The 22,233-nt window shown below is 41.4% G+C and overlaps 1 protein-coding gene across 5 annotated transcripts in view; it reads right to left on the bottom strand.

Moving 5' to 3' along the window:
- The window catches only part of PDGFA (platelet derived growth factor subunit A), a 35,259-nt gene that overhangs the window by 7,027 nt on the left and 5,999 nt on the right, over window positions 1-22,233 (bottom strand). For 2 of the 5 annotated variants that reach the window (XM_076351554.1, XM_076351555.1), the window contains exons 3-6: window positions 19,006-19,110; window positions 16,695-16,882; window positions 8,711-8,837; window positions 637-810 (exon numbers count right to left, since the gene is read on the bottom strand). In XM_076351554.1, coding sequence (XP_076207669.1) covers window positions 677-810; window positions 8,711-8,837; window positions 16,695-16,882; window positions 19,006-19,110 — 554 coding nt within the window. In that variant the 3' untranslated portion in view covers window positions 637-676. Of the gene's footprint in view, window positions 1-636; window positions 811-2,580; window positions 5,774-5,883; window positions 5,998-6,984; window positions 7,068-8,710; window positions 8,838-16,694; window positions 16,883-19,005; window positions 19,111-22,233 lie in introns of those variants that run through there. The other 3 variants (XR_012996450.1, XM_076351556.1, XM_076351557.1) reach the window with 3 other exon arrangements.

Raw genomic sequence — 22,233 nt, 5'->3', positions numbered from 1 at the left:
TTTTCTAGTTGTACGTTCTAGTCTTGTTACTTCATCTTTGGGGTTGCTTACAACATACTTCAACACTCTAAGAGCACAAAGACCCCCGTCCCACAACTGGGATCCTGTGTCAGGAAGGCACACCCTACTCAAAAAGAGTAATAAAGCATCAACTCTGCTCCATTTGCCTGAGGTCAATGGGATGTTTGTCCAAAGTTACAAGCGTGCTTAGGCACTGGTTTGAAGAAGGGCAAACACAGGCACCTCTTAAAGTGCTTTTCCACGTTAGGGCCTGGGAAAAAAAATTCAGGATTGGGCCCATGATAAAACCAGTTCCCTTAGGAAATGTTACCCACACCATAAAAGGAATGAATGACACTGAACTGAAGGGAAGTACAATGAAAATTGTCTACCGAATTTTTGAAAATTCCCATAAAATCCGAGACTTGATTTGTTCTATGTGCGTAATTTTCACTGTAAGTCACAAAAGGTTGACTCCTTAGAGATGCAGGAAATGACTAGCTCATGATAGCATAAAAGGCTGCGTAATTGCATGGGCAGAAAGCTGGATTTTTATCAGTCACTACATTCTCTGACGATATGGCAGTGGTTTTTGATCATGTATCCGATGCACAATAATTAGGCAAAATGACTTACCCTCAATCTTTTCAGTATTTAGCTCTAAGGGTGCAAGGATTCATTCTTGGAAAGGGAAGATGGTCGTGTGATTTAGGGCACTGGATGAGCACTCAGATCTGAGTCCTATCCCTGGTTCTGCCATAGCCTTGCTGTGTGACCTTGCACAGTCATTTCTCCATGCCTCGGTCTCGCCTAAAATGGGATAACAATAGTTCTTTATTTCAGAGGAGATATGAGTACAAACCAGTTCAAGACTGTGCCGCAGAGATGCTACAGCAAAGAATGGCACAGAAAAGCTCAGACATGGAATAATACCTTGCTATTAAAATGTGGGAAAACACACAGTAATTAAATGAAATAATAAATACAAAACATAGGCTGATTTTTGAGGAATGCAACATTGATAAGCTTTTCTCTGTTACCTGAAATTAAAGCAAACTTAAGTGGGATTCTTATGGGTTTAAACGATTTTTACCTGACTCTGTTTCTGAGATCTGCTAGTACTAGAAGCTGTGTATTAGAAACACCAAGAAAATTACTTCATTGACAACCTCCACATTGTTTCTGTTTTAAAGCAACCATGATTTCCAGCCCAAGAGAGGGTCAGATAAATATTCAGGGTAGGATTTTCAAAGCTATGGAAGGGGCCTACAAACATGATTTCCTTCAAATTACAGTAAAATATGAGCATGCAAATCTGAGGTAGCTTTCAAAGTTCATCTTTGCTTTTGGGTACACTTTCAAATTAAATTATAAATGGGGCCACTGATCTTAATTGAACTGTCAGATGTCTGGAATAGCTTCAATACCACTATTCCAGAGTTACGCTGTTGCTGGAATTGGACAGAGCTTTAGCAGGGAACCTTCAATAATGAGTATTTTTCCAAATGCAAAGATGAATCTTTTTCTCCCCACAAACACGCATGTACACAACAACAGCATTTGTCTTTCATGTGGGGGTCAGTTATGGGCCTGTACGCCTGAGAGACAGGATCTCGGGGCACATGCCTAGATAAAGCAATTGATTTGGAGATAAACAGATCAAAGGCTGTTTTGTCAGGCAGGAGGAGAGAGAAGAGATATATGATGAGACAGATCCTAGGAAGGGAAAATCATTTGAGAGACAGAAACAGAGGGATGGGAAAGTCAGGCAGAGAATAGCTGGAAAGTAGACCACAGAAAGGCAACATGGACCCGAGGAAGACAGCCAAAAGAACCTCATAGCTGGAATGCTGAAGCCCGTTGGAGGGAGGAGACCCGTGAGATGCTGTTCCAAGCAGAGTAAAAAGCCTAAGCTCAAAGACACAGAAGTGCTGGAGCTGCCTAGGAACCTCCAGGGCTGGAGAGGAGCAACTGCCTGTAGTCACCGTGCACTGTCTAATAAAGCAGATGCCAAGCAGGACGGAGGACAGGAGAAAAGGAAAGCAAACTGGCATGTAATCCTTGATTTCACTCAACAAAAGCAACTGAAGGGCAGCTCTGGAAAGATGAAGCACAGAATTAAATGTAATGAATTGGCTAGAGAATCAGCGATCACGCACCATATTATAACACTGAGATTCTTTTCAGGCAGTCCACTACACATACACTTTCTGACCAGAAAAGACCACAAAAAGGATGAAATCAGACCAACAACTCCTGAATCTCTGGACAGAGGAAGCAACTTCAGAATGTAAATCAGAAAAACGTTTTACCCCCAAATCTCTACCTAGTATGTGCAAGGACAAAAACGACAAGGTGTTAAAGGATTGCATGGCAACGTGACTTACAACTACCATCTTCAACTCCTTCATTAAGTCCCCTACTAGCCCCCCACCCCACAAATAACAGAGATGTCAATCAGGCATCTTGCGGCTCCAATTGCTCACACCCTTCCCTGTAACACTCCAAATCTTGCACTTTAAAAGTCCAGATGGAGTCCACCTCCAGTAGACAGCAGAAGAAGATATGACACGGCATTCACAAATGCACAGAGAACTGTTTAATTTACAGCCACAATGGTGAAACAAACCATTTCAGAGCTTGGACATTCAAAGTTAAGTCTGACACTCATTCTTATATTCACTTATTGTGCTTAAGTATTAGAGAACACAGGATTACATTAACAGTACACGACAATCTGAGATCCCTGCAGGACCGAGTAGTGAAAGGGATGAGCAAGAATGAGGGACCAGCCCCTCAAGTGGTGTAAGCTGGTACAGCTCCATTGCAGGCAATGGAGCGATGGTGATTTACACCAGCTGAGGATATGGCCCTTGAAATGTCCAACTTAACTTTGAATTAATGTCTCCTGCGTCACAACCTTTAATGTTACTGTTCCTTCTGGTTCTATCTGCCACCTTGAAGAAGGACTAATACCATAGCCTGTAACGCTCAGAAGGCTGGCGGGTAGTATCTCAGCTGGACTACAGTAAATGACGCATATGTCATGACACTACTCCTTGTATTTTAAAAACCATGGACTGGATCCTCATCTGATGTAAATTAGCTTAGGGGCAGCTGAAGTCAAAAACATTTGCCAATTTATACTAGCTGAGAATATAGCCCTGAGATTTTTGTGTTTTCTGCTGCATGCCGTATAAACACGGTGCTGGAGAACAAAGACTCATGTGCGTTTCATTCCTGGTAATAACATCAACTCGAGACTACAAGTCTCAAGCAAACAACTACTGGAAAAGACTCCATTCGGTCTTCATTCTCTCCTGGTTTTCTGAATTTGGCGTAACACATTTATTTGCTGGCACCAATAAAATGCATGCCTCTCAGTTTGCTTTTTTTTCAAGACTTCAATATAGGGCCAGACTCACTCGCGATGTAAATCAGCAGAGCTCCATTATACTCAATGGACTCACTCCGGGGAAGCTGGCCCACAGATCTGAATGCAACCTTCTTGTGCCAGTGCAACCATAGGACTCTCAAAAGTTGTTTTGCAAATTATTCCACTTAAGTGACTTTGACATCCTTTCATACCTGCACAGTGTCTGAGTGGGTCACATAATGCTTTTCAACTACATGATTTTAATGGATATATGTTTTTTTTCATTAGATATCTTTTAGACAAAAAAGGAACGGAGCAACATTATTGGCATCCCACTGAAACATAAATATATAAATTACATTTTATACACTTTTTTAAACGCAGACACATACATTCATGTGCATAACATTGTGAACAGTACACTTAGTGGAAAACAAGCACAGACAATCTTAGTTAAAGGTATTTCCAGTTTTGGTGCTCAACAAATACACTGGGAAAATGATCACAAAATAGAACGGTGACTAACTCTATCTCTGCATTAGCATCTGAAGCCAATAATGCCTGTTAGCTAACATTGCTTTGTTTGGTTGAAATTGGACATAGCTGCAGGAACAGGAGGGGAATGTCTGAACTATATTTAAAGAAAGGGAAAGGTTAAAAATCTCTCTTTTGTTGTTCTAAGGTTCTGCAGTTCATTCACATTTGAAGATATTTTTTATTTGAGTGGAAACACTGTCTTCAAGACAAACTTTTTTGTCGTTCCAAACTGAGAAAACTCTTTCAACTCTTTGTAGATGTTTCACAAATAAAGAATCCAGTAGTTCATTGTACATATCCAATGTGATAATCCAACTAAAACAAAGGGTACATAATCCAAACTACTGGGGTGGGGCAGTGATTTTGGCCAAGTGAGTAGCCATGTCATATCTGGCACAGCCCTGAATTTCCAAAGCAGTACAGAACGATTTAGCCATGTGGCTCCCACTGCAATCCGTGGGGAACTGAACATTTAATCCTTTGGCACTTTGAAAACACAGGAGCTGGTGCCAGAGTATTTTATCTGCCCCGCTATAGTTAAAATAGATTTTGATGTTATTTGGGCTATTCTACTACAAAAATATGACCACAAAATGCTTTTTTTTTCTTTTTTCTTTTTTTTTTTTTTTGGTTCAAGAAAACATAGCAGGCTTTCTCAGGTATATAAAACTGTTAATTTTTAGATAAAAATACAAACTTCACCTTTACAAAAACACATATTTCTGTTGAATACACATAAAGCATAACATTTTACCAAAAATAAAGAACTTTAGGTTTTGTTCAAATATTTGCAGCAAGGTAGTTCCCATGCCACCATGACATTGTACAATGCAGATACAAGAATTTGTACATTTCACACAGCTCCAACATGTGAAATAAAAGTATCTGTTTACTGATAAGAATGACAATTGCTAACACAATATCACTAGTAGGCAACTGGCATAAGTCTTAAAGGAAAAAAAAGGATTTTTGCATGGATATCCTATGATTTGTTTACGCACATGTCTCTTTTTTTCTCTTTTTATGTAATGCTTTAAATTACGGGGGAGGTTGGGGAACATAAACCAAGAAACGTCTAGAAAATTATGCATAGGTATACCATTTTTATTTTAATACATCTCATTAGTTTGCATCTCACTAGGAGAAATACCATAATGTTTTGTGTTCTGCTTATTGTTATACCAGTCTTTTATATGTGTTATTGGCAAATGTAGTCCAAGAGATAATAAAAAGCTAGGCAAAGAGTAAAAAGAAAACTTAATAATCACTTTATGGTGTAAAAAAAAAAAAAATCCACTTAAGGCTCCCCAGAAGGTTTTTTTGTATAGACTTTTAAAACACCACCAAGCAAGGATGTATTGTTCTATAGTGTTTGCGTGGCATTTGATCATTTCATACATTCCTGCTTTTTTTGTGCCTGAAGTCCATCAGTGTCCATCCATCTTCATCAAGAACGCAGGCACATTTCTTGACGTAAAGCACCGTTGACTGCTCTGACAGAAATCCACTATTCACTTAGATTTTTGTCATGTTTTTGAGTACTTTTGGTATCCTCCATTCATTCAACTGTCTTTTTTTCTTTTCTGTTTTTCTTTCTTTCATTTTTTTTCTTTTTTGGACAGGGAAGCTTCCTATTGTTTCACAGAGTGCTACAATACTTGCTTTGATGTCACATTAAACAAATGTACATTGTCTCTTTGTTCTCATTAAGTGTTCTTTTGAGCCAGTTTTTTCACACAGGAGAACAAATAAAGTATACAGTCAATAAGCACCATACATAGTAGGTTCAGGAATGTAACAAACCATGTACATCCATGTCCCAGAGAGAAGTTTTTTTTCTAGCTTATTTTCACCTTACATCTGCAGGAGAGAAAAAAGATACAATAACTCTATGATTAGAATCAAAGGTCCTATCCTCTAAGTAGATGACTTATTAAAAAAAAAACTGTTCTGCATGAAGAGTCACTAACCTGGGACAAGAAGTTCTAAATGCTGTTTTGATTGAGTTTACATGCTCACTTTTAAAGTTGAATTTTAGAAAATCTTTGCTTCTATCATACTACTCCCAATAAATACCTGTTAATCTGAAACAGGATATCAAGTTTAGCATTCTTTAGAAACGATACATCAGTATAAATGAAAACTGCCATTGGGAGTTTATGTGCAAAAATAGGTGCTTGAAATTAAATTCACCACCATCCAGGCATTAGGCACATACACTGCAAAATCCAAATCATTCCCGCTCCAAATACTAGAATCAATTGCAAGTGCTGCAGTTTACATAATTTCAAGTGATTAGGAAATGGAAATTCCATACTCAATTTGGAATGTGTATCGCCATCGTCGCACACTGCTAATATGCTGCCCAAAGGATTTCAGGCATTTTTGCATTGAGAGGGTGTTAATTTTTCACTACACTGAAAACTTCATGAATTTTGATGACTGTCATCACCCTACTGAGACTGAACAGACTAAAAAAAAAAAATCTTAATTTTCTGGTGTAAGTAACACAGGGCCCTGCAACACAAAAACATGGTATTTCTAAGCATCTTCCTTGTCAGGTAGGCAGATCGGACCATCTCAGGTGCATGTACAATCAATCCCAGTTCATGCCAAAACATGGGTTTGATGGTCATGCATATAATAGTATTTGCTGTATATACACTCAATGTTTTACAGCCAATGACTGGGAACACAAGAATTTGTAACCTGGCAATTCATTCATGCAGTATTATGTGATGCTTTGACCTCAGAAATCAATAATAATGAAACAAAAGCAGAGGCAATGGAACTTGAGATTTCAGAAGCTGAAGTATTAGCACCCTCCAAAAAAAAGAAACAAAAAAGGCAAGAAAAGGAAGTAGCTCAAGAATGTAAGATGCTGATGGTGATGTGGAGCTTAAAGGAAAAATACCAGCAGGTAGAATTATCAAAGCCAATCAAATCTTATCTCTTTGCAGCCTTGAGGTAGCAAGTGTCAAGATTTTGAACAGTGATTAAGTTGAAGTGATGACATTTGATTAAGTTTTCCAGTACTTGTGCTATTAGGGTGTTCAGCATATAGGTCCTACCTGAATATCAAATAGTTCCAGTAGGTTTTATGTTGGTTTTAACTTTTTTCGTTTCCGTTTTTTACCTGATTCCCTAGGCCTTCCTGTTAACATAAGGGCAGGGCTGGTAAAAAGCCCTAAGGTAATGCATTTCGTTGAACACTGAAGTAATAAATACTCAAACCGTTTACATTTCAAAGAAATCTCATTATCTTTTGCATTAAAGTAATAACTTTATAACGTTTGATTTGACATTCCGTTTACAAAGTAATTATACAAAAGTAAAGAAATAATAAACGAAGTTAGCATTGCATACGTCATTTCCAAGATCCATCTATAATTACTGTTACCATGCAGTATTCAACATTTGCTTTCAGCTCTGTAGTCAAGCTATTTTCAGCTCATCATCCACTTGCTGGTGCAAGTTTTGTTCCTATCAGTAATTAAATCCTAGAAATCTGTATTCTTCCATGACAATTCTACCCCATTTTTCACACACACCAGAAAGAAAAGTTTTCATCTTAAAATCTTAACTGCTTAGTCTTTGGCAATTAAAGACATTTTGGAAAACTGAAATTCATCTAATGAAAGGTTTTTTCCAAACAGAAAACATAGGAAAAAAATCGAACCATGCACACATGAAAATAACCATTTTAAATGTGGGTTTGTCTACTCATAACTCAACCCAGTTTCAGCTAAAATGCTCAGCTCAGATTATAAACTGATGTCCAACAAAATCACAGCAGAGGCCTAACTTTGCTTTTATACAAATTCTAATTCTTCTGCTCTGTACATAGCAACTGAAGTTTACGTTCACTTAGACCAGATTTATGTCTCCATGCTGGATGGAAACAGTACAGAAAACCCTTCCTTACCCAGCCACCTATGAATTCCATCACCTTTGGGCAGCTTTCCTCCTATATTTACTTGCTCTTCACTGACTCTAATTTTGGGGCTGGCTCTACTGCACCCCTAAATTCCTGGCAGAGGTGAAAGCAAACTTTTGAGGCTGCCTTCAACCAAAATCAGGAGGAAGGGAAGTGTCCTTTCTACTGTAGTGAGTTTCCTGAATATGTGTCAAGTTCTGCATTGATTGCACCCTAGTAAGAGGATCCAAGCTAACGATTTTAAGTGGTTTTATGAAAGTCACATTGAAAGTAAAGACTTTTCCCCATAAATCTTTCCCCATGGTAATTTAAATGTTGGCTTGATAAAGCAAACTTACATTTAACGTGGCAACTGACAATAAATTCTTGACTATATATAAGTAAGAAAACAACAGGAACAGGCAGTGTTGTTTCAAAACTCCTTACTCCTGAATATTGAATTTATTGCTAAGTGCTTTACATTCATTTCATTAATATTTTCCCCAAGGTCAAGTAAATCTCAGCCTTATACCTGTCTTCACAAAGTCTAAAGAAATTAGGCAACAGAGTTCACCAATAAGCTGGAACATGACAACCTTTAACTTAGTTAAGCAAGACATGAATACTATCGGGCATTTACATTTATTTAAAGGCTAACCTAGTGAGAATTGATACACTGTAAACTTCAAATGCAAACTCTTTATCCAGCACAAACTGTCCCTAATTTTGCATCTTCAACACACAGAGAAGTAGCTGGGAGCTTCTCTACTGGGTTCACTGGAAGCAAAATTTGCTTTACATTCTTTACTAATATAAAAAAAAGGTCCATATGAAATCAGCATTAATGCAAAAAAAAAAAAAAAAAAAGGGGGAAAACATACCAGTTTCTTCTTCTCTATAATCTGAATTAGTATTTGATGATGTACAGGTGCATTCCATATGCTCTTCTAATCTCACCAGAACTTCTTTTAATTTTGGCTTTTTTCTAACATATTCCACTTTTGCCACCTATAAAATACAACGAGGTATGTACTGAGACATTAACATAGTTATAGTTCAGAACTGAAGACAGGTGACTATAGACCTCTGTTTTAATGTAGCCAAACCCATATAAAATGTTAGCATACTAATCATCTTTTATCTTAATTGTGCATCGTGTAACTATTTATTGCACAGACTATTTGTTTATTCAAGTTCAGCAGTTTGAAACAATTTTCTTTTCCCCCAAGAGATAAAACGATTTCGCATTCATTTTGGTTTGAAGTTTTAAGCAACTCGGTTTTCATGTACATCACAATAAACTTCTATACAGATTCAAATCAGTGATTGTTCTTGTAGACTGCCACTTTTAGCATGATCTTCTGTACATGTTGACCACTGTTCTTAAGCTGAAGGCTAACAGTGAAGGCATTAGGTTGGTTTGTAATACATTTTACAATTTACAAGTTGGTGTCTCCAGAACCCTCTGAATGTAAAGTGCCCAACTCTTTACAGAACCAGGATCTGAGTATCAGCTTAGAAAGCAGCAATCTCAAGCCTACTCGCTTCTTGCAATGACCTGGGACTTGTTTAGAGGAGTTCCCATGCACTGTTTTTAGGTCCAAGGGAAGTACCAATCGCAAACTGGATCCAGCCTTTGGCTTTATTGTGGATAGCTGGCAGGTACGCTATTTCTCTCCAGTCCATTCATCTGCTTCCAACTGCACTGCTCCACTTTGGACCAAAGCACTGGCATCCTTAAAAAAAAAAGTCTGGAGGGAAGGTGAGGTTGGAGGAAGGAGCATGCTGGAGAAGCTCTGGCTACATGCAGGTCTCACATCTGAAGGAAACCAATGCAGAAGAGAAGGACGTTATGGTGGGGGGTATACTGAATATGAGGGCATCCTGACCATCTTGGTGCCGGCAGCCAGGAGAGGAGGAAAGGTGCAGGAGGCAGGAACACTGCCATGCTGGAGCGCTGAAATGGGTTGCGGGATGCTGAACACAGACTTATGCTAAGTGTTAACGGGCATGATGGTCATGGCCATGCAAGGGAATACGGCATAATGTGGGCAAAGAGAGTGCTAGACAGCATGTAAGGGGTTCAATGTTTAGTTCACAATTGTGTTAAACACTGCATGAAGAGGTGGTAATCATTTGCTTGAAATGGAAATCGCTAAAATGAAATCATGGCTTCTCAGTCCTACTAATGATTTATCTACCATTTGACAAAAGGAGGCTGCAATGTGGCTGTCCCAGCAAACAAGAAGACTACGTAGTACAGGTATGCATTACAAATCAGATAGATAAGGGATTAGAAGGACAAGAGAGGCTGGTTGTCTCTACAAAAGTTATATGACAAAGCTGTAAAGTCTGATCCAACCAAAAGCTCCAGTTACTACCAAATAAAGCATCCACAATTACATGAGACTCTCCTGGTAATGGTTTACTTGTGTATTTGGTGGGGATTTAATGCTCCAAATCAATCTTCACACTATGAAAATGATTCCCTGGCCCTCCCAAAAGTGGAACAACAGTGTCACAAAATGAGAGTGGTGGCTGGAAAAAAGCATCACATTCCCAGTTCCCAGAAACGCTCTTCTGGCTCTGTGGACACAAACTACCAAGGACCTCTGAATGACGGTAACAGAAGCTAGAGCAAAATCCTGGCATTATTAAAGTCAATGGGAGATCTGCCACTGCTTTCATGGATCGAGGAGTTCAGATCCACATTTTAGTCAACACCTCTTCTGTCAACAGGATCTGGAGATGATTTTCATTTACCCAGCAAACAAAAGTTGCAGGGAGACAGATGCAATAACTAAAGTGTCCACATTAAAAGGTATCTTCCAAGACTGCCAGATCTCCATATAAACAGATTAAGAACTGGCCGTGACATACAAGAATGCTTTTGCTGAAAGACTAACTATGGATCGGAGCAGTGTATTTCAAAATCTCCTATTGGAACCCAAGTCCATCAAGCCTTTGAACACAAAAATTTGAAAATGTATGGTACAACTGAGTCATCTGGCATCAAAGGATGACTAATCCTTAAAATTTACAAAAATAAACAGTAATTAAGACACCTCCACCATCAGAGACAAAGAAAGAGACCCAGCAATCATGAAACAGCTTTCAGATCTGCCATGCTTATTACAGCTGTTAGAATAAACCAGTCTTACTGAAAATTACGTGCAACAAAAATAAACTGTAATCAAGCTTTTTAAAGTCTGTCCTTGTTTTGCTTTGTTTTCCACACTGAAAGATACATGCAGTTCCTGTGGCTATTTGGTATTAAACAACAGTAAAAAAAAACAAAAGAAGGTAATACTTTGAAGAATAGGATCATAATGGATTTATGCAACAACTGAGAGCTGTTTTTTACTGTACTGTAGTTAAAATACAATCCAGCATACGTTCCACTGCCCCACTTCATGCTACACAAGTTAAAGGAATGTCGTTTTTTAAGATGTTGCAAATATTCAAACTGAAGCAGCACAAACCAGATAAATTGCTGTGCTTGTGTCATCTGTTAATACCTGCTGCCACACAGGATCTGTAATTAATGCTAATCTAAAACTATATGGGTTGCAGGTCAGGTTTTCAGTGGGTAAAACAGGGATAGCTATGCTAACAGCATGGGATTTGGCCTTGTGTTAGCATCTTTTTTCTTCTTTGTATTTTTCTCCCTGGTGTTTATCTCGTACAGTTACTCTCAGGCATATTACCAAATGCTTTGAGATGGTCAGTCCTCAACAAACCAACATCAGCTTCTTTTACTTGTCTCTAATGCAACAAAACTAAAAACCATGACAACCTCAAATCCTCCAAAACCACAAAATATCACTATATAAAAACTCTCTAAGAGAAAGACAGTGAAATAACTGACTAGTTTAGTTAAATGGCATATAACTGGTGGCACCATACTTGTATCAGTGTAGACTCTAGGCACTATCCTGCAGTGTGGTGTGGTGGCTAAGTAAAAATGAAAATAAAATCTGATAAAAATAGGTGGCCTAACGGAAACATCATGGCAACACCTTTTCTAGAGCTTCTCCAGGAGACATGAAATCAGGGAGTAAGAACAGGAAAAAAACAAGGTGCCAAGCAGAAGTGCCCAAAACACCTCTAGCACAAAGCCAAAATTTATCATGGGCAGGACCTTGCGAGAGAAGTCTCAGCACAGAAAATTCCTCGTAACAGCAAAACTCATGTGGCTGATAACTAAATACAGGATGGGAAATAAAACCAAAAAACAACTGAATGAGGATGCTTTTTGAAAGCATCTATTTCCTCAGTATTAAAATAAATGTGTGCTGATACAACGAAGGGAAAACCTCCCTTCACCTTGCAACTGTGATCTTTACAGCCCTCAGGTCTGCGAGGAAGACATAAGTCAACAGGGCATAAAGGCACCAGAAGGACTGAGCAGGGATCGGGGATCCTGGGGGGCCTGGCAAGTCAGTGAGCATTTTGCAGGACTGGAGCCACGGCTCCAGGGACAGGACGGCAGCACTGACGCGGTGCCTTCCAGGACACACCACGGCAGCTGCGCGCGCCTCCCCAGCGCAGGCAGGATGGGAAGCAGTGGGGATGCCAGCCACCTCAGAGCCTGGCAGCCACCCATCCTAAAATAGCCACTAAAGACATTTACAGGGCACTCCTCAGGCAAAACCCCTACCTAACAAAAGCCTTGTGCACAGTTACTTAGGATGGGGTAGGCAGAATTTTCCCTGCAGGGAAGCAAGGCCCAGGGGCACGCTGTCCTTTTACCGCACAAGGGGGGGCGGCCCCGCCACAGCTCCTGGGACAGGGGGTGGCCCTGTCAGTGCCCGGGACAGGGAGAAGCTCTGTCACAGCCCCGGCTCGGGGGGCTGCGGCCGGGCCGGGCCCCGGGGCGGCGGGAAGCCCTCTCACGGCCGCGGGGCACGCTGGGAAATGCAGTCCCCGCGACGCGGGAAGCTGAGGCGGCCGCGGGGCACGCTGGGAAGGCGTCGGGATAGGGGGGCAGTAGGCAGAGCCGCCTCTGAGGGCGGTTTGGCGGTGGCTCGGCGAGGGCACGGCTGGAGGAAGGGTCCGGGGGCAGAACTGGAGGGTGCTGCAACAAACCCGCAACCCCTCCCCCGGGGGGGGGGATGGCGGATGGGGTGTCTCTACGTCCTCTCTCTGCAAGCGGGAGCAGCCACACCTTGCCCTCTGTCAGGCAACTTGCGATGGCAGGGTTCCTCTCACGCTCTTGAGGGCACCTCTCTCTGGTTTTCCATCTTGTCTTTACCTGTATTGGGGTTTTCCTTGTTTCTCCCATTCTTAAACTGACCTTTGATACCTGTCAGCTGGTCCTGCCTGCAGGTCCCACCAAGTGCTGGCAGTAATCTCCAGTTAAGCCACAGCTAAAATCAAACTGCTCTTTATCCTAATGACAGAAACAGTCACTGAAGAAAAATGTTCTTAAACCTGCAAACGTTACATACAGCCACTGTACCCACACACGCAATTTGTTCCGCAAGGCCTTTTTAACCTCTTCAGAGACTGGGTAGCTCTGCTGAAGAACTCGTGAATTTCTGCATTTTTTTCCATCTCCCTTCAAAACCTCTGAACAACCCCCAGATGACAGCTGAGGAGCTGCTCCTGCATTCCTTCCTTTCCAGCTCCTTTTCTCTGTGTCTTTCCCTTTAATTTACACTAAGAATATACTAGGTTAAATTTCCCCAAATCAGCTCAACATTGAGTATTAAGAAATGGCTAAAGCTGGTATGGCTATGGCTCAAGGCCAAGCAGAAGGCAAAGCTGAGGTAGATGGACTGATTTAGCTTTTGTTTCTTAGTTTGGAAATGAGCATTGCTGCGAACAACCGTAATACTCAGCTTGGCTATTCAAAATTAGCAGTATAGGCAGGATTTGCCCTATATTATTAACTGCTTTTTGCTGCCGTGACCAAATACACGAAGAACATCATGCTCAACATTACGAGAAACCTCTTGGGAAGACAAAGTTCAGAAACCCCCCAAATAAATTACGGTCTGGTACTTGGTAAATACTTGATCTCGCTGTGCAGAAGCAACAGAATCTGCAGCTGTTACTGAAATGCTTTTGCAGACGGGAGGAAATATATCTGTAATAGACACCAACACCCCTAACTCACCAATCCTTGTCACCATTACTCTATCAGGAAAGAAATGCAATTCTTTCCTTCCTATCAAAGAGCAACTCCCAACCAGCCGCTTTATTTCAGTCCGATTTTTGCAGTGCTGTACAGGTACAGCTTGCTGAATAGAGATGTCTTTAGAACCAGGAGGCTGTGCTCTCATGGGCTCACTCTGTTATGGTGCAGGGCAAACCTACCTTTTACTAACCCACCCCATGAAAGGGAAACCTTAGAGGACCCGTTTTGGGGAAGCTGTGCCACCAACACCCCTGGCTTGGAGCTTCCTTACAGCTCCAATTCCACAAGCCCATTAACGGTACTTCGCTGACCAAGGTGCAGTGAAGGCAAAGTAAGGACAACCCCGAACCCTACAGCCTTTGAATCATGTTCCCAAGAAAGGAATGCCCCAATGCAAGCACCTCCGCTGCTCCTCCCACACTGCCATGGCTGTCTTTTAACCTTGACTACAGTGGCCCTCAGTAAGACAAAGAAAACACCCTTTGCTCTCGCCTGTTGGATGATGCAAACCCACTTGCTGACCTTTCTGGGTGAACATTTTTCTAGTGTGAATGGGCCAGCTATGATCTCACTACCTTGTCAATGAAGAGGAAGTGGGGAAAGCCTTTTCAGTGCTTAATCAAAAGAGGGCTTTTATGCAGCCTGACATCAGGGGAAAACACAAGACGGCTTTCCAACCGCACTGCAGGAACAGCTGAGAAGGCTCTCCAAAACCGCTCCCCCTACCTTTCCAGCGACCCTCACTCTGGGCCAGCTACTTAATGGCATGAGCAGACATTCAGCTCTGAACATAGGATTGGCAAAAGGCTCATAAAACCATCAATTATATCAAAGCTACAAGAGGAGCTGACTCTGGAGGGCATAAATATGGATTCTGTTCAGAGATTTCTGGTGTGACAGTGGGGTCAGCCTACAACCTTTACAATGAACATCCTGTTCCTGCTTGACCTCTTGTCCTTTTTTTCCCTTCTACTTAGTGACTGTTTGGAGCAGCCTTGGAGCTTGGGAAAAAAAAAAAGTCCTCCAAAGCTGGCTGACGTATATTGATATTGCTGGTGGCAATATATTTACACAGCCACAAAAACCAGCTGCTCAGCTGAGCCTACTTTTAGCTTGCGCCCTACTAAAATGAATGCAAATCTAAAAGCACTAAAACCGTATCAGCAGACTGAATGAGAAACTAAGGTTTCTTTAACGTGGTGGTGCGCTGGGGAAGCAGCCCCAGCAATGACATTCTGCAAAGCTGCTGCCATTAGTGGAGTTCGCAACTTCTAGGGAACGCTCGGTGTCCCCAGCAGCAGGGGACTTCGACAGCCAAACCTCTCTCTCTCTCTCTCTCTCTCTAATCTTCCCCATCACTGCAGGGGTAGGAAACAAGCACAGGCTTGCAATGTCATACACAAGTACCAACAGCAAGCTCACAATACACGGCTCAACTCTTTGCTGGGCATCTCCAGCTGCTTTGTATGTATTAGCTGCTACACAAAATTAACTGGAAGCTGTATCAAACCCAAAGGCAACAGCACTAGATATTATAACCCTGAGGCACTTTACTGTTTAGGTCCTACTCTGAATGGCTTAGAATTGTAGTGCTTCAACTTCCCCAGTTTGTTCTCAGCCCTCAAATGATTATTGAGCCCAATTTTTTCCTCATTTTTAATTGTTTCTGCAAAGTGTATCCCCCAAAAGAAGGGCAGCAAGCAAGTGTAAAGTGTAATTATTTTTTGAAAGACTGAGGAAATCTTTTCAGATGTTTCTCCAGCTTATTTGGGTGTGAAAACATTTTTCAGATGTTCAGAAACGGAAAAGAAAAAGAAATCCTGCTCAAATGCGTGCTTGTGTGTATGAAACACAATTAACTGGCTTAAATGCTGTATTTTGTGTTTAGGACGTACAGTGCTACACGGGTTAAAAGTACCTTTCTCAATAAGAAATCCATTGCAAGTACAGTGATCAGTATGTTGTGCTGGGCAATTTTATGTTCGAGAATGTGTTGGGGTTTTTTTAAATTCTGCTCTTAAAATACTCAGGGCAACAAGAACTCGGAGTCTTAACAATATAAATGCTAAGTGTAAGTCTAATCTTCTACATGCAGATGTAAATCAACATTACTTGTTTAAATACTGATAAAAATTAGAACACAGTGAAGCCAAATGAACATAAGAAACATTTCACGTAATATTTACTGGAAAATTGCAACAGGGATTTTGTCTAATGAGTAAATACAGCATGAAGCCGTTGAGTCTTCTATCCCTGGGGTAAGATAATTTGAAACACATTTTTTCAGATCAAAAGTGTTATGTTGACAAATATAAAAGCCCAATTTAGGCTGCATAATATTTAATTAAGAAAATGGCATTCCATACTGCGATTTATTTATTTTTTTAAATCCAATGCCCCTTGAGTCATTTTATCTTCTTAACTTTAAGATTTGTACTGTGCGAGATCATGGGAAAGACACAATCAACTTTGTTTTCATTACAAAAGAAGAAAAACCTAAAGGGAATCCTGTGAAAATCAAATCCAAACCCAAGATTTTCCAATGATCATGTAACTTGAAAAGGCCATCTGCTCACTCAAAATGGAGAGGAGCATTGTATCTGATCCTCCGGCTATGAGGATGGATAATAAAGATCCAGGTCATACAGAACAGCCACAAGAATACCTGGACTTTTTAGACTTAAGAGGACCCTCTTCGGGCTCTGCAGCCACGATTTGCTCACCTTGACACTTCTGTGATGTATCCGCGATGGCTGGCATTTCACACTGCTGGTGTTGCAACAGCCAGTGCAACGTTTCACCTCCACGCAGGGTGGCCATATCAGGAAGTTGGCAGAGGTCGGATCAATCTGACTCCGAGGTATCTCGTATATAACCGTCCGTGTTTTGCAGACAGCCGGGATGGCTTCCTCTGCGAACACAAGAAATTCACACTGCCAGGTAAGCAGCTGCTCTCACCTCAGAGCACCCAGATACTTTACACCATCGATTTGAGCGGCACCCTTAGCTGGCAGGTTGAGCTGATGTTCTCAGTTCCCATTGCTTACTGACAAGTCGGTGCTGAGTACTGTTTGCCTACCACTAAGCTGCGTGTGCTAACCCAGAGAGAAGCTTGACTCACTCCCGAAAGCCCAGCCCTAAAGTGAGGGTTTACAATGGCCTGGCTCCCAACATAGCTCAGAGCACATACCATTATCTAGGACAATTCTGGCTCTTTAGAAGTGACAGCAAGCCAGGGGCTTCTCCAGATTAGATGATCCACTGTTATTTTACAATATTTGGGCCACCATTGCACACACATATTATCACAGAAACATACAATACCTGGCAAATACCACCACATTAGTTGCACTGAGGATATTTGTATCACACCCAAATTTGCTGAGCTGGCAAACAACCTATGCCAGCTTGAAACTTCTGAGTCTTGGGTTTCCACCTCTAAAACCTTAACATCCCCTCATCAGGGAGTCTAGTCCACCTGCCATCCCAAAGGGCAACTGCCATTTTTTGAATGAAGTTATCAAAGCTTTGCACATGCTGGGTTTTATTTAATTAGTTATTTTTTGAATGAGGCAAAACCACAAGAGTAGCATGACCGAAGAACCTGCAGTGTAATTTTCAGCTAAACCAATATCCTGCTGGGCTCAGGTAAGATGAGCTTGCAGACAACCTTTTCAGCCACATGAGGATCAGAAAGAGTAGCTCCATGCTGCGGCATGATGCTGCCATGACAAATCCAAACCATGTATCGTTCTCAACCCAGGGACTCCCTAAGAAGTCAAGCTGACAATTCAAAATGGTCCAGAAAATAATAGCAATTACAGGGACAACTTGTTTGATAGTAAGTTCTCAGAAGGCAGCTTAGATTTTTTTGCCTTACAGTGGAAGCAGTGATAGCTTTGGGTTAGATGTGTCAGGGAACTAGAATACTGCCTGCACTTCTTCAGTTACTTCTGAAGTACAAGAAGTTCAGGCCTGGCCTGTGCCCGTAACATGAAAATGTAGGCTTAGTTTTGAAAGAGGTGCATTTCAGCCAGCTAAATAGAGTGAAAATTCTTCTTCTCTGTCCCCAGTGCCATGAACTCAAGAAAATTAACGGATCCAGTACTGTAAGATAGCTGGCAACTCCTACAAGTTATTGAGCATACCCGGTTCCCACTGAGTTTTATGGGGAGGCATTCAACACCTTGCAGAGTAAGGTGCCAAGCGTAGCAGACTGTTTCAGAACCGCTGTTCTCTAGAGGCATTCAATGTGACGAGCGCGCTTGCCAGTTCACACTGCAAATCCATGCTGACAGCATGCTGTGCTATCTACTGGGTAGCACTGTAGCTTAAAGTACAAATATATTGACTCTGAATTACCTATAATAGGTAAGATCATGGATCTTTTCCACAGTCAAATGGAATAGTGAAAGACTCAGATCTAATCAGATGAACAAGCATTGCATACAAATCCTATTCTAAAATTCTTTAACATCTCTTTAAATTTGTATTTGGGCTTTGTTGGATCGCCATCATTATTGTTTAATAAGAAAAAAATCCCCTGCAAACATGCCTGGTGCCCTACGCAATGACGGAAATCAATGCCCCAGCGTTTCAGTCAATGGCTTTTAATTTTTTGGATAAACTGTTTTTTTCCTTTGAATAAAGAGTCAAGCTGTTTCCTTTTGTGGAGCTTCTGTACTGAAAACTCCACCAACTGTTGATGTTTTTTAAAGCACACTGCTGTAGTTGTTCCCCACACTATGAATTATACATTGAATATCACAGCATTTCCTAACCAAGGTCTAGCTTTCTAACATGCTGCAACAAGAAAGTGAATGTAAAGAATTCGCGCTTGTCTGTCTCCTATGGACATCCTCCAGAAGACAGCTTCTCAGGCAACGGCTCGTTTTGTGCAAAAAGAAAGGCAGAAACTAGAAATGGCCTTTCTCCTTTGTGCGTGTCACATTTTTCCAGCGAAATGTCCTGCTTGGCTGACCAAAAGCACCCCCTCTGTTTTTACTCCCCAAGTACAAATAGCTTGTTTCTTACCAATGCTTCTTTTTCTGCGAATGGGCACAGGACGATTCTCTTGCACATGTTTAGCAGAATGAACACTATAAGATCTCAAGTTTGTTTCTGAAACATCATCATATCCTAAAACAGGAAACAAAATATTAAACCTCAGCTACGTTATTCCATCATTGTCGCTACAGTGCTGTTCCATACATATAAATCTGTGCTGTACATGTGCACAAGGCCAAATCCTGCTGCAATTAGTCTAATGTAACTCCTGTCAATGCAATTGCAAGGGCGTAAGGCAGGGAAGACATAGACATTAGATGTCATGTATAAGCATGCACAATTTAATTCTAATATCCATTTTACTGAAAGGCCCCAGAAGCAGTGCACACTCTGTGACACAAAACCATATCTAAAGTAAAACAGTTGCATTTTTATGTGAAAGGCATAATAAAGCTTTTCTTACTGGAAAGGTGTAGAAATAAGAACAATAATATTTCACGTGAAATGTTTCTTGCAAGAAGGTTTTTGAAGTTCTGGCATGAAGCTACAGTAGAAAATATGGTATTACACACCCAACAACAACAATGCTGCCTCTGTAAATTTTCTCTTGCTTGGTTTTCAGGGCAGTACTAGGACAGAATCAAAAGCAAAAAGTAACTAGCATGGGTTTCCTTTTAGCCTCTCTGTTGCAGAACAAATCCCCTGTGAAGTATCCTAACCTTTGGAGGGGCATCTGAAGCTACTGCAAACTCTGGGACTCCATCCAGGCTTGTCTTGTTCCCTAAATAAGCCTACCACATGGGTTAAAGGGCCATGAGAAAAAGCAAAGATGGAAAACTTGGCATTTCATTTATCATAAAAAACAACAAAATAACTGCTCCAACTATTTAGTTTTGTTAAGTGAAGCAGTCCAGGTCATGTCCCATGCAGTGGGGTTCTGAAAACGACAAGCACAATCTGCAAACAGGGGATCAGGAAGATGTAAGCAAACTGAGAACTGCATACAGATTCCAGTACACCAAAACTAAGATTTTTAGCACTCTGCTGCTTGGAGTGCCCTCTGTAACATCGCTGGAGAGTTTCAAGGTTTCACTGCTGGCTCCAAAGAAAACTATGATGTACACTAAAAAATGTAAATGGTTATTACACAGTACTCAATTACCTTCTCTACATGCTACCAACGTCCTACACTCCTCTGTCTTCTGCACTGTCACGCTCCTTGCTTCCAGTTCGTTTTGCATCCACAGTTGACTGTGACTCTGGAACCTGTTTTATTCTCAGCTTTATTAGTAATGCACATCATAAGGGTCTGCTCTACAAACCAACCAACTCCTTTTCTCCTCCCTCCAAGAAATCCTGCCCTAAAAAGCCTGCAGCTGGTGAAATCAGCTGCAGAGCCTGGTAAGACGTGAAGACAGCGGTATCTTCAGCACCTTAGAAAGAGCTCTGTGCCCCCAGGTCTACCTTCACTCCTTGGAAAATACTATCATAGGTAGCTAAGAGAAGATGAAATGGGAGGTCCGAGAGGCAGTGCCAGGATCACCCACTGGTCCTGTCTATCTTCCTAATCAGCTGCACAGATCCTTGTCTGAAGTAAGTCAGTGTGAAATCCAGGCTCTCAATTTACCCAAATAAGTTGGCTCCTACTTCCTATGTAGAGTGCTTGTTTCCCATTGATTTCGATGGGAAATTTGGGAACCTGATTAGCTGATAGTGGGCCTTATTTGCAGTCCCAGTCCTGTAATGTAACACAGCAATGACTAATAGATTTTATTTCTGCTTTTATTGTACCCCACACTCCAGAAAACTCATCAGTGGGTAAATGAAATGGCTTGCCTGAGACCCCAAGGAAGTTTGCGACTGAGCTGGGGAGCGGAGCCAGGTCTCCTGCATCCCAATCCAATGGCACCAGGCCGTCCACCTGATCCCAAATGGTGTTATGCAAAATGAGGACCCGTTCTGATGTTCCTCCAGCCCTCTTCTGCTTCCTAACGCTCAGCCACCCAACAGCTTCATGCTGACCTCTTTTTTGGCAGCTTCCAGTTGTCGCAACCTCTCCCTCAATTTGAGGCAACGAAGTGATACTCAAAAGAAAGCAGCATGAATTCTGCTCAGTGTAAGATCCAAGCTAGGCTCAGAGCAAGAAGCATCTCTGTCTGCATGCAAACAGTGTTTAAAAAAGATTAAACACAAAACTAATGCCTTTAATCCGAACTGCTTGGTGGGCACAGACATCTTGCTGAAAAGAGAAACCATCGATGATGCCAGCTGTACGGCAGGCCTGAGCCACAGGTCCTAATCCCACATTCAACACGCTGGCATAGCTCCCTTCTAACATGACTGATTTCTTGCCGTCTTGTTTAAAGCAACTGGTAAGACTAAAGGAATAGTATGATCAGCTAACCAATATGTTAAGCCATGTGCTTATATATAACTGCTCAACTCAGCTGCAATTAGCCATATTCTATCATCATGTTTATAAAGCAAAATGACATGTCGAGGAGCATGTGTTGCTTATAAGATGATTTCTAAGGTGAAGAAGGCCTCTGGCTCATACTGTATCTCACTGTCTCGCTACATATCTTAGGCATGTATATCATTTCAGAAGTTCATGTCTTGCTGGGGGGGGTTAAAAAAAGAGATCTACGCAGCTAGCACAGCAGACTGCAAAACCAGTTCCAGTCAAACCTCAATGCATTATGCAACACAAATTATATTATTTCTTTCGACACAGCATCAATGTGCTTTTTTTTTAATAAACAGAATTATGGAGCGTATGGCTGGTGCCAGAAGACACTATAATGCTAAAGGCACTTGGTGTCCCCCTGATCCCCACAGGCATTTGGAAGGAATTCCACTGCCCGGTGAAGTCAATGGGAAAATCACCGCACTTCAAGCAATCCGTAAGTCAACAGGAGTCCCGCCCAAGCAGGACTGAAAAATCAGAAAGTCAGCTTTGAAACCCACACTTGACTCTGGATGTGTGGCCAGACGACTTTCTTTTATTTCACTGAAACAACGATGCTACGGTCATTACAAATAGCACTCTCTAGTTTGACTTTAAAGAAGCCTGACACCTACAATCCGGCAAAAGGATTCCCAAACGAATCACATCAGGATTTGCATCAATTTCCCCCCCCAATGTACTGACTTAGGAGCATGAAGTTGCAGGATAAGGTGTTTCAGCTCTTAGCAAAGGAAATGGGAGTTTATGGGTGCTTAGCGCCTCACAAAATGAGGCTTAGAGCAGAAAGC

Source organism: Aptenodytes patagonicus, chromosome 13, assembly GCF_965638725.1.
Source record: "Aptenodytes patagonicus chromosome 13, bAptPat1.pri.cur, whole genome shotgun sequence".
Lineage (NCBI taxonomy): Eukaryota > Metazoa > Chordata > Aves > Sphenisciformes > Spheniscidae > Aptenodytes > Aptenodytes patagonicus.
The sequence above is the reverse complement of the archived record's forward strand: the minus strand, read 5'-3'. Positions and strand labels throughout refer to the sequence as shown.